General features: G+C 43.9%; 1 protein-coding gene across 6 annotated transcripts in view; it reads right to left on the reverse strand.

Annotated features, from left to right (window-relative positions):
* Positions 1-15,520, reverse strand: part of C1H21orf91 (chromosome 1 C21orf91 homolog) — a 30,420-nt gene extending 14,900 nt beyond the window's left edge. Inside the window, exons 1-2 of one of the 6 annotated variants that reach the window (XM_075958318.1) lie at positions 15,384-15,520; positions 14,217-14,350 (exon numbers count right to left, since the gene is read on the reverse strand). In XM_075958318.1, coding sequence (XP_075814433.1) covers positions 14,217-14,343 — 127 coding nt within the window. In that variant the 5' untranslated portion in view covers positions 14,344-14,350; positions 15,384-15,520. Of the gene's footprint in view, positions 1-14,216; positions 14,351-14,438; positions 14,606-14,660; positions 14,991-15,347 lie in introns of those variants that run through there. The other 5 variants (XM_075958404.1, XM_075958484.1, XM_075958189.1 and 2 more) reach the window with 5 other exon arrangements.
* Between the last annotated feature and the right edge of the window lie 412 nt (positions 15,521-15,932).

Raw genomic sequence — 15,932 nt, forward strand, 5'->3', positions numbered from 1 at the left:
GTGTATAAAGTACAAATGATTTCTGGATTTATGTATTGATAGTGTGTATAAATTACAAATGATTTCAAAAACAAAGCAAAGGTGTGTTCTACTTTTTCATTCAAATAGTTGGAACATTAAGAACACACCTACAAAACAACTGTTTATTACTAAAAGAGAACAGACCCACACTCGATTCCACTCTCTAACTTGTATACCTACCTTTTTAATTAGTGATCTGTCTATGGTGATGTGGATGCTCCATCTAAGCCATTACATACTGCAAATGCTGGTCACATAGCTATTTCATATCGGAAATGAGGTTAGTGGGACCCAGGAAGTCCACATTGAAATTTACCCACCCTGGGCAGACTACTGACTAGGACAGGACAACTGGTCTACAGACACATGACTAGGAGAATAAGAACGAGGACATGGTTGGACGCCTCCGCCATCTTTTCTGAGCCTCACCATACACAGAATAAAAAAAGACTAGGTCTGTTCTCCAAGTACATTAAAGCACACCCAAATAAACATTCGAATAAAATATATCCAAATAAAATTAAACCATACAAAGTTGGAAGCCTACAATCCAGTTTTCTCAAATAATCAGACATGTTCACATGTTCCACTAAATAATTTTAATTCACTGTTCTAACATTTATTCTATTTTTTTGTATGTGAGGCTATCATATAATGTTGGAGGAGGCCGTTTGTTTATTCCCAGCTGCTCAGCCCTGAAATAACCACACAGACACTGTATTAATTAAATCACTGTTTGGCCCATTAGCTCTATCTTCTTATTGGCTAACTCTTACATATTAATTTAACCCATCTCCATTAATCTGTGTATCGTCACGTGACAGTGGCTTACCGGGTAAAGTTCCATCTTGCTCCGTTGGGGCTACATGGCTTTTCTCTGACTCCGCCCTTCTTTCTCCCTTAATTCAGCTTAGTTTTCCCTGCCTAGCTCTATTCCCCTTTAGCCTGCTATAGGCCCAAAGCAGTTCCTTTATTAAGCAATGATATTTACAACATACAGCGGGGAATCCCATATCAATATAAAACTAAATTAAGTAATGATACAATACAGCATAACTGTGATACAACAGACATACCAGGTTTAAATATCCACTTACATGTGGCATACAGGGACACTAACTTTCAGGAAGAGCGACAGTGTCTCAATGGTAAAGTTAAAAAGATGAATATTATTTAAAGACAGCCCAAAAAATGCTTTCATAGCAGCAACCACATGAATGGGAACAAGCCAGCCAGACCCAGTAGTAAGAGCCGCAGTAACTGTCCAAATTGTCTTTCATCTCCTTTATAGCCATTTCCGCAGTTAAGGTTTGGACTGAGAAACTCATTTTCTTACAGGTAAGAGAGATGAAGAGACCCCAGACTACTTATAGGGCAACTTATATTTGAACCACTGACCTTCAAGCTCCAGGTAAGTATTTTTTAAGTGTTTTATAATATCCTTTAATTATACTGTCAAGAGCTAAAATTTTAACTTGTATTTCAGAACAATATGAGCCACACAAATGTGACATTGTAGCAGCAGACAATTCAGGTTCTCTTTACTTTGACCACAGTGTTATACATACTTCTTTTAATAACATTTTTCAGTGGAGATGAAGGTAGGAACCTATTAGTAATGTTGGAGCAGCAAATACTGACTTACATTTTATCTTAGGGGAGATAAACATATTTAAATAGTGTGGCTATCTGTCATAACTACATTCTTATAATTCTAGGGCAAAAATAACTTTGAGCTAACCAACTTTTTGCACAATGAAACAAAATGATTATTAAATGACAGAGTGTCTGGTATCAATTTAGTAGTGTGGATAGGTATTAAAATTAATGTAGCCCTACCTTCAATGAATGAATTTCTGATGGGGATTTAAGCTACATCACTGCAAGAATTTAAGTAGGCAAGGAAAAGAGTTGTGCTACGGTGTTTCCACGCTGGTAAGCTGGAGACTCTTCAGACATCAATGGGATGCTGCTACCTTAGCAAGCTGATGCGCGAATTACCCACTGACAGAGAGGATGCTCCTGATGTGGCAAATGAATATGATGGACGGTAATGGTGCATGCATGGCCTTTCCTTTTCTAAGTACAATCCCCCATCCTCACGTGCCCTCACCCCAGAAACTATGTCAGGAGAAACACCGAGAGCACTAAATCTGTGGGATTATGAACCCCTCTACTTCTTTTGCTTCCTGTATTAGGACTGTTTTGTTTAGGAGGAACAAGTGGTTTCCGTTTTAAGCAGGAGAAATTAAGACGTCACAGGCATTCTGGAGAAGCAGAGGTGATGATGAAAATGGACACTAGTGTCCCTTAGATCAAGACAAACTAGGCTGAGGGGCTGTGCCATGCTCTAATCAACCACGCAAACAGAAAGATTAAGACAATGAAAGTAATATTAAGATTTTTGTGAGAATTCTTTCTCTGCTAAGAGTGAATCTAGCCAAATATTTAACCCTCAGATGGATGGAGGTCCTCCCCCGCCCTCAGGAAGTAAAATCCTAACTGCAGTAGAGGTTTATTTACCTGTCAACCCTGGTGGACAACCAAAGAATGAAAGGGGCACCGGGGAAGTTGCTAAGTGAACAGAGTGCGCACTGTCTGCTTTGGGCTTGAAACAGCCAGCATGGCTGGTGCAGGCACTTGCTGCTGCGGGAGGGGATGGACGCAGAGATGGAAAACCTCCAACAGAAAGCTGTGCTTCGGCTCCATTTCGCCCTAGCTCATCGTGTCCTGGAGAGACGAGGCCTGTCTGTGTTTTCTTCACAGGCCATTACATGTGCATGTAATATAGGAATCACCTTTTAAACCTGAGTGGTTGACTTTTATCAACTCTCTGGGAAAAACTGTTGTTCATAATTTAAACCATGACACCCGCATCTGCTGCTGGAAATAATTCTGTCCTAAGCATTGAAGACTTTCAATTTAGATTTAATGTCTCATCTCACTCCTGGCTAGTGGGATGACTCAACCATGACTTTGAGCTGGAAAGTCATTTTTATGTATTTGTATTATTGACAATATTATTATTAACAGAGTACTCTGAGTTGCACAGTCCACAGGTTTGTTTCCATCACTGATCTAAAAGCACTCAAGGTATCGACATAGTGAGCGTCCACTCTGCTGCGGCTGCATCCAGTGGTCGTGTTTGCCCATGTCAAAGGAACCCAGCAAAGCATCCCAAGACAGCCTGCTGTTTTTATACTTCCAGTTAACTAAGATAACTAGACATGGTGGTTAGTACTAGCTGTACAGCACTGTTATTCTGTAGGGAAGATAAAGCTCTTCTGTTCTATTAGTAGGACTTGCAGCTTGTGAGGAGATTCCAGAAGATCTCACACATTCGGTAAATAGACCGGTTTCCTCCTGGGTCAGTTTGGAAGAAAACCCTTGAAGGCAATTCTCTAGAGTTCTTCCAGGTCAAGTCACATATGAGATACACATCCACTGCTCTGCTAGGCCTTCTGTGATGGCTCAACATTTGCTGGTCAAACAGACTCCAGTCTGGGCTCACAGCATACAGAGGGGAATCCCACATCAGGGAATTATACAGGGGAAGGGAGAGGGTGCAGAAGATAGACACACATCAAGATCCTACACTAGTGAAGTGGACACATGACCACCAAGAGAAGGATGCAATAGAAAGAACAATGCTGGGCACTGGTGGGAAACAGAGGCAGTGGGGATTGCTGTGTTCAAGGCCAGACTGCTCTGCCTAGTGAGTTCCAGTCTGCCAAAGCTGCATAGCAAAGTCCTGTCCCAAAACAAGAGAAAAGAATAAACTGAAAGGAGGTAGTGGGGGGAGGACAGGGTGAGCAGGCTGCTCATTTGAAGCAATGTTTTTATCCCAGTGAGACAGGCTCTGAATCTGTACCTTAAGCTGGTCTCAAATGCACCAAATCCTCCTGCCTCAGACTCTCGCGTTCTGAAATTACTAGATTACTAGCATGAACCGCTCTGCCCATCTGAGGAATCCACTTCTTAAGGGATTTTAACAGGCACAGTCACTTTGTGGAGACGCCCTCCTGTATAACCCAGCAAGGTGTGGAAGTCTTTACCACCTCCATACTTATGTCAAAACCGCAATGCTTCTGGCTGCAGACACAGCGAGGATTTCAGTTATTTTATCTATTCATTCCAAAATGACATATGGGGTAGAATAATTTACCTTTAGACACGCAGTCTCAGGTGTTCACACATTATGTAAGAGAAGGTGTCTAAAATTAGCGCAAATATAGACAATTTGAGGGGAGGGAGAGAAATGGAAGGCAATCTGCTAGACAGCTTCATGTACGAGGTCACAAAGACCAGGGGTGAGGCAAGAAGGGCTTGAGTAAAACACACCATTAATGTATCATACATATATGTACAGCACACTACAAAGCAGCCTGTAGGACCAGAGAGAATAGGAAAACCGTGAGCGACACTATCATAGGAGGGTCCCACCATCAGAGAGACTATCTCTATCACAGGGAAGATGCTGCTGTTCCAGAGAGAGTGTTCCAGAGGGCTGGATCTCCAGTTGAAGCAATGCATATGTAAGAAAGTCAGAGAAACACCCTTTACCCAGGTGTAACTTCTCTGGCACCAGAGACTTGCAAATGAGCCCCTTTCTGTCTTTTACTATCTGTGGAACTGAAGGCCCACTTCACTTACTTCAGTTCCTTCAATATGTCACCTACAAACAAGGATAAAGTTCTTTCTATATGGCCAAGATGGAAGAAATCTACATGTCTCTGCTACAATATAAGGCTAGATTACACTTAAACATCAGGTCATAAGGTTTAGGGTCTCTAACTTGCTCAGCATGTCTATGATGATTCTCCTGCAGGTCCTCAGTAATGAGAGGATTAGTCACTTCCTGTTGCATATGTAGATGAGCGTGAACTTCTAGACAAACTGAATAGTACAGATGAGGAACCTGCTCTGTCTCCCAGTAGTGGGACTTCCCACCTGTTGGTCTGGTTCTGGAGTATGTATCACTGCATGGGGTTTTCGGACGTCAAAGGTACAAAGTAGGAAGCCATGCTCCTGGTCACAGCAACAGCCACTGTGTGCCTGGCTCCATTCTAATCGTCAGGACAAAGAGACAGATCTGTGTGTCATGGCCAGGCGTCTCTGACACATGACAAGGACAGTTGATCTTCTTGACATGTACCCTGGGATAATATCAACACTAAAGAGAAAAACTGGGAGGCTGTCTTGCAGGTGACAATGGCAGTCAAGACAGCCGTGTTGGCTTTGGCATCTTGAGAAGGAAACCCAACTAGAAAGTGTCCAGGTCAAGATGGAAGACCCGGAGCAGGTGCTCATTTCCAGAGCAGGAGAGGAGTGACGGAGTGAAGGCTTTCGGTCTCAGCTGCCAACAGCCTCTGCGAAGATACCCGGGGAAAGGGGCTACTCCATTAGTCTCTTCTCAACAGAGGCAGAGAGAAGCCACAGAAGAGGCCCAAGCTTAAAATATACTAAATTACTCAGGTTTAATTTTATTCGTTCTAATCTAATCATATCTGGGGCACTCTTCCTGGGGAGTTGGATTTATTTTGACATTTTATGGACTGAGATAGGTCAAAAAATAATCAGAACTTCTTACAGCTGTCTGACAAGACCAGTGAAACACGATTAATAAAGAAAAACTGGGGTTCTACCTGAAGATCCAAAAAGCAAAACTGCCAGCTAATGGCTCTTACTTTGACCTCGTCTGAAATGGCGATTCTGCCTCCAGGAATCTCAGAATGAGACTGTGTCTGAGAGTTGTTTCCTCCTGTTTTCTAGTCCTCTCTAGGGCTGGGATTAAAGGTGTGCACCACTGGGACTAAAGGCATGCACTGCCCAGTTTCTATGACAACCAGCGTGGCAACTGGGATAAAAGTCTATGTTATCACTGCCTGGTTTAAGGCTGACCAGTGGTGCTGTTTTACTCTCAGATCTTCAGGCAAGATTTCTTTCTTAACTCAGGAACACGACAAGGCTGTCCACTTTCGCCATACCTCTTCAATATAGTGCTGGAAGTTCTAGCAATAGCAATAAGACAACATAATGGGATCAAGGGGATTCGAATTGGAAAGGAAGAAGTTAAACTTGCGTTATTCGCAGATGATATGATAGTGTACATAAGCGACCCCCAAAATTCCACCAAAGAACTTTTACAGCTGATAAACAGCTTTAGTAATGTGGCAGGATACAAGATCAACTCCAAAAAATCAGTCGCCCTCTTATACACAAAGGATATGGAAGCAGAGAGGGAAATCAGAGAAGCTTCTCCATTCACGATAGCCACAAACAGCATAAAATATCTTGGGGTAAATCTAACCAAGGAAGTGAAAGATCTATTTGACAAGAACTTTAAGGCATTGAAGAAAGAAATTGAGGAGGATACCAAAAAATGGATGGACATCCCTTGCTCTTGGATTGGGAGGATCAACATAGTAAAAATGGCAATTCTACCAAAGGCAATTTATAGATTCAATGCAATCCCCATCAAGATCCCATCAAAATTCTTCACAGATCTGGAGAGGACAATAATCAACTTTATATGGAAAAACAAAAAACCCAGGATAGCCAAAACAATCCTATACAATAAAGGATTGTCTGGAGGCATTACCATCCCTGACTTCAAACTCTATTACAGAGCTACAGTAATAAAAACAGGGTGGTACTGGCATAAAAACAGAGAAGTCGACCAATGGAATCGTATAGAAGACCTGGATTTAATCCCACAAACCTATGAACACCTCATTTTCGATAAAGGAGCTAAAAGTATACAATGGAAGAAAGAAAGCATCTTCAACAAATGGTGCTGGCACAACTGGATGTCAACCTGTAGAAGAATGAAAATAGACCCATATCTATCACCGTGCACAAAACTCAAGTCCAAATGGATTAAAGACCTCAATATCAGCCCGAAAACACTGAACCTGATAGAAGAGAAAGTGGGAAATACCCTACAACAGATGGGCACAGGTGATCGCTTCTTAGGTATAACCCCAGAAGCACAGACATTAAGGGCAACATTGAATAAATGGGACCTACTAAAACTGAGAAGCTTCTGTAAAGCAAAGGACACTGTCACTAAGACACAGAGGCAACCTACTGACTGGGAGAAGATCTTCACCAACCCCACAACAGACAAAGGTTTGATCTCCAAAATATATAGAGAACTCAAGAAACTAGACTTTAAAAGGCTAATTAACCCAATTAAAAAATGGGGCACTGAACTGAACAGAGAATTCTCAACAGAAGAAGTTCAAATGGCCAAAAAACACTTAAGGTCATGCTCAATCTCCTTAGCAATCAGGGAAATGCAAATCAAAACAACTTTGAGATATCATCTTACACCTGTCAGAATGGCTAAAGTCAAAAACACCAAGGATAGCCTTTGCTGGAGAGGCTGTGGAGGAAGGGGTACACTCATCCATTGCTGGTGGGAATGCAATCTTGTGCAACCACTGTGGAAGTCAGTGTTTCGGTTTCTCAGGAAATTTGGGATCAACCTACCCCTCGACCCAGCAATAACACTCTTGGGAATTTACCCAAGAGATGCTCTATCATATGTCAAAAGCATTTGTTCAACTATGTTCATAGCAGTATTATTTGTAATAGCCAGAACCTGGAAACAACCTAGATGCCCTTCAATGGAAGAATGGATGAAGAAAGTATGGAATATATACACATTAGAGTACTACGCTGCGGTAAAAAACAATGACTTCTCGAATTTTGCATGCAAATGGATGGAAATAGAAAACACTATCCTGAGTGAGGTATCCCAGACCCAAAAAGATGAACATGGGATGTACTCACTCATAATTGGTTTCTAGCCATAAATAGGGGTCACGGAGTCTACAATAAGCGAATCTAAAGATTTCTTTATTCAAATACAAGTGAAATGCCACTACAGACCACTTTAAGTATGGCTCCATGTTGGTCTTCACACTGCAACCCACTATCCAATGATCTCTCATTCAATTCAGCCCCAAGGCTAGAAGATTCATCTGAGCACTAACTGGTCTCATCCACAATGGAAACACAGTTTGCCTTCAATATAGTGAAACGCTAGTATTGGAGTAAAAAAAAAATCTGTGGCCCATTTTATTAGCTGCCTACTCAGTACATACTATATTTTTCTTTGTAAAACATCTAATTTATCCAGAGCGGTAACTCTTGAACATAATGAACCTAAGGGCAGGAAACGGTTGGTGGAATGAAGGCAAAGTTCCCTTTCCACACAGGAGGCAATGTTGACTCAGTCCTTTCTCTTCTCTCCGGAATCAGTAAATAACCGCTAGAGTAACCTCAGCCTCCCAGCCTCCCCTGGCTTGTGATGGAAGCCTGAAGATGGAAACTATGTGTTAAGGAAAGTGAAGCAGACATAAACCAAGGCTCCAGTCTTTCTGCTCACAGAGTGGAGATACCAACTCCAGAGTTCCTAACTCAACTTCTTTTAGGGCACACGGATGCACATGTTAGAGTACACATGTGTACATGTGCAAGATAGGGGTCAAAGCCAGAGGCTCTGCTCAGTTCCTCTCTACCTTATTTTTAGAGACAGGGTCTTCCACTCAATGTGGACCTCATCAACTAGCAGGCCTGACCTGTCAGTGAAACCTGGGATTCTCACGGCTCTGCCTCTCCAGCCCGAGGACTAAGGAACATGCCACCAAGCCTAGCTTTCACTTCAATGATAGGGTTTGAACATTTCTCATGCTTACCCAGCAAGCATTTTCCTGACTGAGCCATCTCCCTGGCTCCCAACTTCTTTTGACATGACAAATGCAACTACTCACTCCACTTTAGTTCACTATTATCTTTCAATTTCCTGTCACATATAACCAAACCAAATCCCAACAAACAAACTGTCATGACCAACATTTGTGGGTGACTAAAACTTCACACTTAACTCAGACTTTTAAGTTACTGAGACTAATAAGTAAGGGAGAAAAATTTAAGTAATGAAAATAGGTTACTATATGTTAGAGCCCACAAGGCTCTACAGGGAATGCACAGCTGACAGACCAATAGACAGAGCTACCGGAAGTGTGTATGTCCACGCCCACATGGAACAACTCATTTTGCAGAGCTGCAGGAACACTTGTCTTTTGGGAAAGTCACTGTCATATCGGTGAAAACCTTGTGAAGCCGTGATTCTTCCCTTTGAAATAGGCTTCATTCCCAGAACACATTAGCAGTGTAACCAATGCTGTGTGGTCAGTGGAGTGACCTTGCTCCATTCCTCCCGCCTCCACACACACGCCGTGAGACCTTGGAGCAATGGCATTCACTCTTTGTTAGAACAGTCAAATTTACATAGACTCAATCCCACAGAATTATCTGCTAACAGACCACATAGAAATTTCTATAGAAGACAGGCACTGAGCAAAAAGGCAGCATGCCCCACCTTTGCTGACAAACAAATCTGGGCGTCCCCAAAGCTGGTTATCACCAAATTGATTAGATGAGGAGAATGGGTGAATCCAAGAATCAAGGATGTTTAGTAACTTTATCTAATGGTTTGGAACGTGGGGTACTTCCCCTTGAATGCTCGCTCTTTCCTGGGTCTGGAGTACAGCTTTGTCAGGTTCTATCTGTCCCTCTCTGTGATTTTGATATATGTATTATCATTGTCCTTGCCTATAGAATTTTCCAACTGTGCCTGTAAAAACTAGAGACCTCGAGAGATCAGCCCTTACTCTTCTTCTTCTCCTCACTAATTCTACTTCTTCCCCTCCTCTGCACCCCCTTCACTTCATTTTCCCCCTTGCATGAAAAATAAAGAAGATGCAGAGGTAACGTACTTGAGCTAATCTATTTTACCCTCAGATCCTCGCCTGCCATAGACATCCAATTCTGAGCCCTGAGGGGGTACTGAGGCTGGTACTCAAGGCACTAGGTCAGGGGTAAGAAACTGAACCTAGATCTTCCCACATGGAGTTTGGAAGAACAGGACCTTAAACAATTAAAGAACCACTTACCAGCAACTAGTGATGAACAAAGTTATGGTCAAAAACACCAGCTGGAGGATAGTAAAGGTAGGTACTGTGCTCACCTGTGCTTTACTAAGGCAAAAATAGAGATTTTTCTTGCTGGAAAGATTCAGGAGCTGGATTTACCTTAGTTCATTTGGGAAGACAGATGATAGACTACACAGAGAAGCCAGACACAGGCTTACTCATCAGCTAGCAAACTCCCGCTCTGGAGGACCCGGGGTTTAACAGCACTCAAACCGTTGGGGTAACAGGAACTGGTTTAGTTTTATCTTAAAGTTGTTCCCTTAAGTACTTAACTAAAAAGCCAGAGAGTTCGGAGTTGCTATTGCCTCCCTGGATCCCCTCCCAGGACTGTTCCTGCCTTTGATACATTACAGTTGTTCCCGTTCCAGGCTCCTAACACTCTGGCCTCAGTTTAGGGAATGGTGGTGATCTGGTTATTAAGTAGGTTTAGAGAATTTACGACAGCAAACTAGATGTCTAGGCGTGTACCGAATAATTAACACCCTATGCAAAACTCTCCGAGCACCTCAGGCCAAAACTGGGCCATCACTGCCTGTCTGTGCGTCTGTCTCCTTATCTTAGAAGTGCACAATCCATCCTGGCGAGTTCTGGGTGTCAACAGTTAGTGACTGAAGTCCCTGAAATACATTTTTCGGCTTCCGACGAATGGGCCTTAGAAACATAAAAGCCACTTAGTACCCTCTCCTTTTAACTAACGTGAAACCACGGAAAAAGACAACTCAGAGCCATGCCTAGAATACAAAGTCCCTCCAGTAAGATCAGACTGTCTGTTGTCAGTTCCTTGTCATCCTTTGTCTTTGTTGTGGAGATACATTCATGTGCACAGCTTTTAAACAAGAGGCCCATTATTAGACCAGTGTTCATCTGATGTAAACAATCCAAAGCATATAAATGCCATTTTTATCTACGAGTGTGTTAACTGAAAACTAGCCCAACTGCCATGATCCTCAAGACACTTCCAAATAAAATGCTTGAGAGGAAATTTAAAGATTTTTTTTTTTAGTTAAGAAACTAAGCAACAGAGACATTACCACACTGCAGAGAAAACTACACCAAATTAGTAGCAGCAAATGTCTTATTAACATGTCCCTTTTATATTCTAGTCATGAAAAAACTATAATAATAATTCAAGACACTAACAAAGAGAGGACTATACCCGACACTTTTCCTGATATGCAGTTACATCACCTTTTCCACTGGTTATTAAAACACTGTGTGTGGAGGGGCTGTGTGTGTGGTGTGTGGGGGCTGTGTGTGTGGGTGTGTGGTGTGTATGTGTGTGGAGGCTGTGTATGTGGTGTGTGGGGGCTGTGTGTGTGGGTGTGTAGGGTATGTATGTGAGGTGTGTGTGTGTTGTGTGTGGTGTGTATGTGAGTGTGGTGTGTATGTGTGTATTGTGTGTGGGAGTGGGTGTGGTGTGCGGTGTGTGTGTGTGTGTGTGTGTGTGTGGGCTGTGTGTGTGGGTGTATGGGGTGTGTATGTGTGTGTGGTAGGTGTGGGTGTGTGGGGTGTGTATGTTTGGGGGTGGGTGTATTGGTGTGTGGTGTGTGTATGTGTGTGTGGTGGGTGTGTAGGGTATGTATGTGGGGGGTGTGTGTGTGTTGTGTATGTGTGTGTGGTGTGTATGTGTGTGTATGTGTGGTGTGTGTATGTGTGTGTGGTGGGTGTGTAGGGTATGTATGTGGGGGGTGTGTGTGTGTTGTGTATGTGTGTGTGGTGTGTATGTGTGTGTGGTAGGTGTGTGTGTATGTGTGTATGTGTGTGTGTGTGTGTGTGTGTGTGTGTGTGGGTGTGTGGGTGTGTGGTGTGTATGTGTGTGTGGTAGGTGTGTGGTGGGTGTGTAGGGTATGTATGTGGGGTGTGTGTGTGTTGTGTATGTGTGTGGTGTGTATGTGTGTGTGTATGTGTGTATTGTGTGTGGGAGTGGGTGTGGTGTGCAGTGTGTTTGTGTGTGTGTGTGTGTGGTATGTGTATGCATACGACAACTCAAACACGGAGGTCAGAGGACAACTGGAGGGAACGGATTCTGTCCTTCCACCATGTAGGATCCAGGAATTGAACTCAGGTCCTCAGGCTTGGCTGCAAGTGCTTTTACCGCATTAAGCCATCTTTAACTTTTACCCTCCATTAACTTTTTTTTTTTTTTAAATCTGGTTACTGATATAAAAACTGAAATTTGTGGAAAATTTCCCCCATTTTTTTTACGACAATAACAATACTAAGCACATATAACAAACAGCTCATCAGTGCAGTAAAAATGCAAATATATTAGGGACCAAGACACTAACACTATAGATAAACTGAGAAGAATCTAACTCTGACTTCAGTACGCAGAGAAGATGAAATAGTTCTCATCCAGACTGAGAACGGATTTTGTCCTTTGGACTGATGCACAATGATTATTTCAGAAAAGACAATGATTATTTCAGAAACTGGATAGTGCCATGCTTACATATCAAGAACTAAATTATTAGTTAAAAGGCATATTCATTAGGGCTAGAAAAGCAATTATGAAAATTGAGTCTCTGCAATAAAATTTTATTATGGCATGGTGATTTACTTATCAGGAAGCACCGGGCAGGGAAAGCTGGCTGATCCAAAATCAATTAGGATTCAGGAGGAGAGATTTCTAGCATCCATCCTACAATTAACTACCTATTGACATCAGATCAATGGAATTAAGGTCACATCCCCAAGAAGTAGATGGCCAAGCTTCAAAGGCCAGGACTATCAATTACTAGCTACGTGACTTCAAGGTGCGTTGCTGAAGTCTCCAGTTCCATCCCATCACCGTCACAATGAATAATAATAGCAGGCATCTCAGAGCTATTTTGAATGAAGATAATCCAGTAAGACGCTTACTACAACGCTTGGCACAGATGTGTTCCCAGCCAACATTTGCCTGGCACATAGCAACAGCTTGCTGTCACCACTATAGCAAGCTGGAACAACCCGCCAGCCAGACCTCAGCGTCTTCCATAGAAAACACAGGAGCCCGCAGTTGATCATTTCTGATGTCTTTGCCCTTCTAAAATGTAAACTCCTGCAAGGTGTCAGAATACACAGGGAAAACCCTGTTTCCCAAGAGCATGAGTGTGTGCAGAAAGAGCATGGTAATATAAACTCTATTCAAGGATCATACTTTTAAGTCATGCTTTTAAAACTAGTGGTAAGCACCACATTTACTAAAGCCAAAGTAATAGGCATTCTGCTTAATTCACAGAAATTCTATGAGGCTCCATGACACAGTATTTGGAAGCTACATTTCTGAGTAACAAGTCCTAACAGGAACAGTAAAGTCTATGATCACATCGAGAGAGAGAGAGAGAGAGAGAGAGAGAGAGAGAGAGAGAATAGGGACATTTTGCACCTCTTTGTCGAAATAAATGATCATGAAAATCTTTAAATACAAAGGCCAAGACAAAAATGAATGTTTTCAAACTAAAAACTTCACATATCTAGATATTTGAGAATATCTAGTATCTAGTAAGGTTTTCCCCATCACACATTACAACCTCAAAATTCAAAACACAAGTTTTATTTTGTAGGGAATTTTCAGATTTACTTTCGGTGTGATTCATACAGACCTAAAAACCTTCAGGCTTTCATTATGACTATAAAGGAATAAGGTAACATCCTATGTTTCCTGGAAATAGGCCACTGGTATCCAGGCCCCAGATAACTGTGCACCAACCTAGGCTTCAATATAAGGTTTGCTTTCATTTCTGAAATTTCTTTACCATATTCTTACCGTAAGACTTCTATCAAGAAGATTTAAAAAGTCATTTTGTTTTTTAAAGATGAGTGAAAGAAAAGGACGTTATTTTCACACGATGGAAATATTTACTAGGAGTTGGGCTGAAAGGAATATAATCAACATCTGCCTGTGTAAATCAGTCATGCTGATTCTGAATACAATAGAGACCTGCGGGCTAAAAAGTCGCATATTTACCAGGCAATACCCGCACTTCATTTCATCTTAGTGAAAATGAGGTGAAAAACGTTGTTTTAAAGACAAACGTTTCCCTCCGTTCATTACTGTGCTAACTCTGGCTTCATTTCCAGGAACCTTTAGCAGGTCATCACTTAGCGCAATCTCTCGGCCTTCAAACTGTTTCAACCTTCAAACACTTCAGCCTAAGTTGTACAAAGTTCATGGCGGGCAGTCAAAACCACGGCGTTCTTACTTACCCTCGAGATTTAGCTCAAAGCAAATGTGGCAGAAAGAGAGTGTTTCTTTGTCTGTTCCCAGTTTACAAACACTGCAAATGTTGTCATCATTCAAGTCAATGTTTACAAACTGCTCCTCTTCGTTCATAGTGCTCCTATGAAGAAACAGAAAGGCAAGTTACTCAATGGCAAGAACTTGCTCAAGGCCTGCAGTACCCACAGAAACACTAAAACAGCCCCCACCAGGCAAGCATCGCCATGCTTGGAGTTCAGTATCCCAGTTTTACTGTGCACGGAAAAAGGCTGCCCAGAGGAGACACCGGCCGCCCGCTTGGGTCGCTGCCTCACAGACACTAGGTCTGTCAACCAACTTCGGGTCGGTCCGGGCGACTACAAGGAGCCGCTGGGACGCAGCTTTGCCAACTTCTCGGCGGGCGCCTGGAGGCGTTCCGCTAACTCGGTTACCCCGCTCCCTGGCTCTGCCGCGGGAAGACGCACGTGGGGACGCGGACACCCGGGAAGCGATGGGTCACGTCGGAGACCCGGCAGCCACGGATCGGAGGGTCCCGGAGGTGCCACTCGAGGGTCGTGGGTGGCCAGCGCGGTGTGGGACCCGGGTCTCGCGACACACAATTTTCTCGTCTGTCCGTCCGTCCGTCCCGGCACCGGCCCTGCGCGCCGAAGCGGCTCAGAGAGGAGCTTTACCGTCCGGCTCCGCGGGCCGCCGTCCGCGCGCCACGATCCGCACTATTGTTTCCGCCGCCGCCGCAGCGCAGACGGCACCGCGCTCCGCCCCGCCCCGGCCGCCTGCGCCACCCCGAGCCGCCCACGGGGAGAGCGGTGGGGCCACCTCACAGTTCCGGGTCCCCACGTGCCCGCGCCGGCGCGAGGACTGCAGCCACCCTCGGCCACCCGCGCCCGCACGGCACCCCCACGCGCACCCCCGGCCACGCCGCGCGCATCTCGCGCCCCTCCTCGTGGCGCACATGGACCCGTCCGGCCCGCCTCCCTCTAGCCCCTGCAAACTCATCCACTCGTGGATGCAGGAGCAGGCCCACGGGGAGCACGGGGTGGGGGTTGGGGGGGGAAGGCACACACACACACGCGCGTGGGGAATGGATTGCTTCCAGAGCAGAAAACTGAACCACGTACTGTCCTTGAACTTCAGCATTCCGTTGGTTGATTTACAGAATGAGATAAAAGTTGAAAATTCAAATATCTCGATTTCGGTATAATCCTAGAAACAGAGCTTCTTTTCCTTCAGGTTGCTTGGGTAGGCGCCCCTCCCCACGATGTGGTACATCCCATGCACATCCGCGAGGACATTCCCGAGGCCCCGCCTCTTGTTTTTCTGCCCGCCTTCTTAAACTTTTTTTCTCTCTTTAGGGTGTAAATTTACTTTCATCATCTGCTTGACTCTAAGCCGGCCGTAGGCCAAAAGTCTACGTCACACTTTCAGTTACGTTTTCTATAGTAGTCTTTCTCAACAGCCCGCAGAAGAGAAACAGGAAACGGCTCGGCTCTCGCAGCTTAGTGGTGACTAACCCCTTATCGCAGTTCCTTAGAAACAAAAACTGGAGCTTGAACTCAAGGCCGCTGAGGCAAAACCACTAATCCATGTCTCTGAAAAGTCATCTGTGCCCCAGCTACTGAAGTGTAGTCCACGACTCAGGGACGCTGACTACATGTGACACTGTTACAAATGCGGAATCTCTGCTCTTACCTGAGTTCCCTAAG

The sequence above is a fragment of the Microtus pennsylvanicus genome, chromosome 1 (assembly GCF_037038515.1).
Source record: "Microtus pennsylvanicus isolate mMicPen1 chromosome 1, mMicPen1.hap1, whole genome shotgun sequence".
NCBI classification, from domain to species: domain Eukaryota; kingdom Metazoa; phylum Chordata; class Mammalia; order Rodentia; family Cricetidae; genus Microtus; species Microtus pennsylvanicus.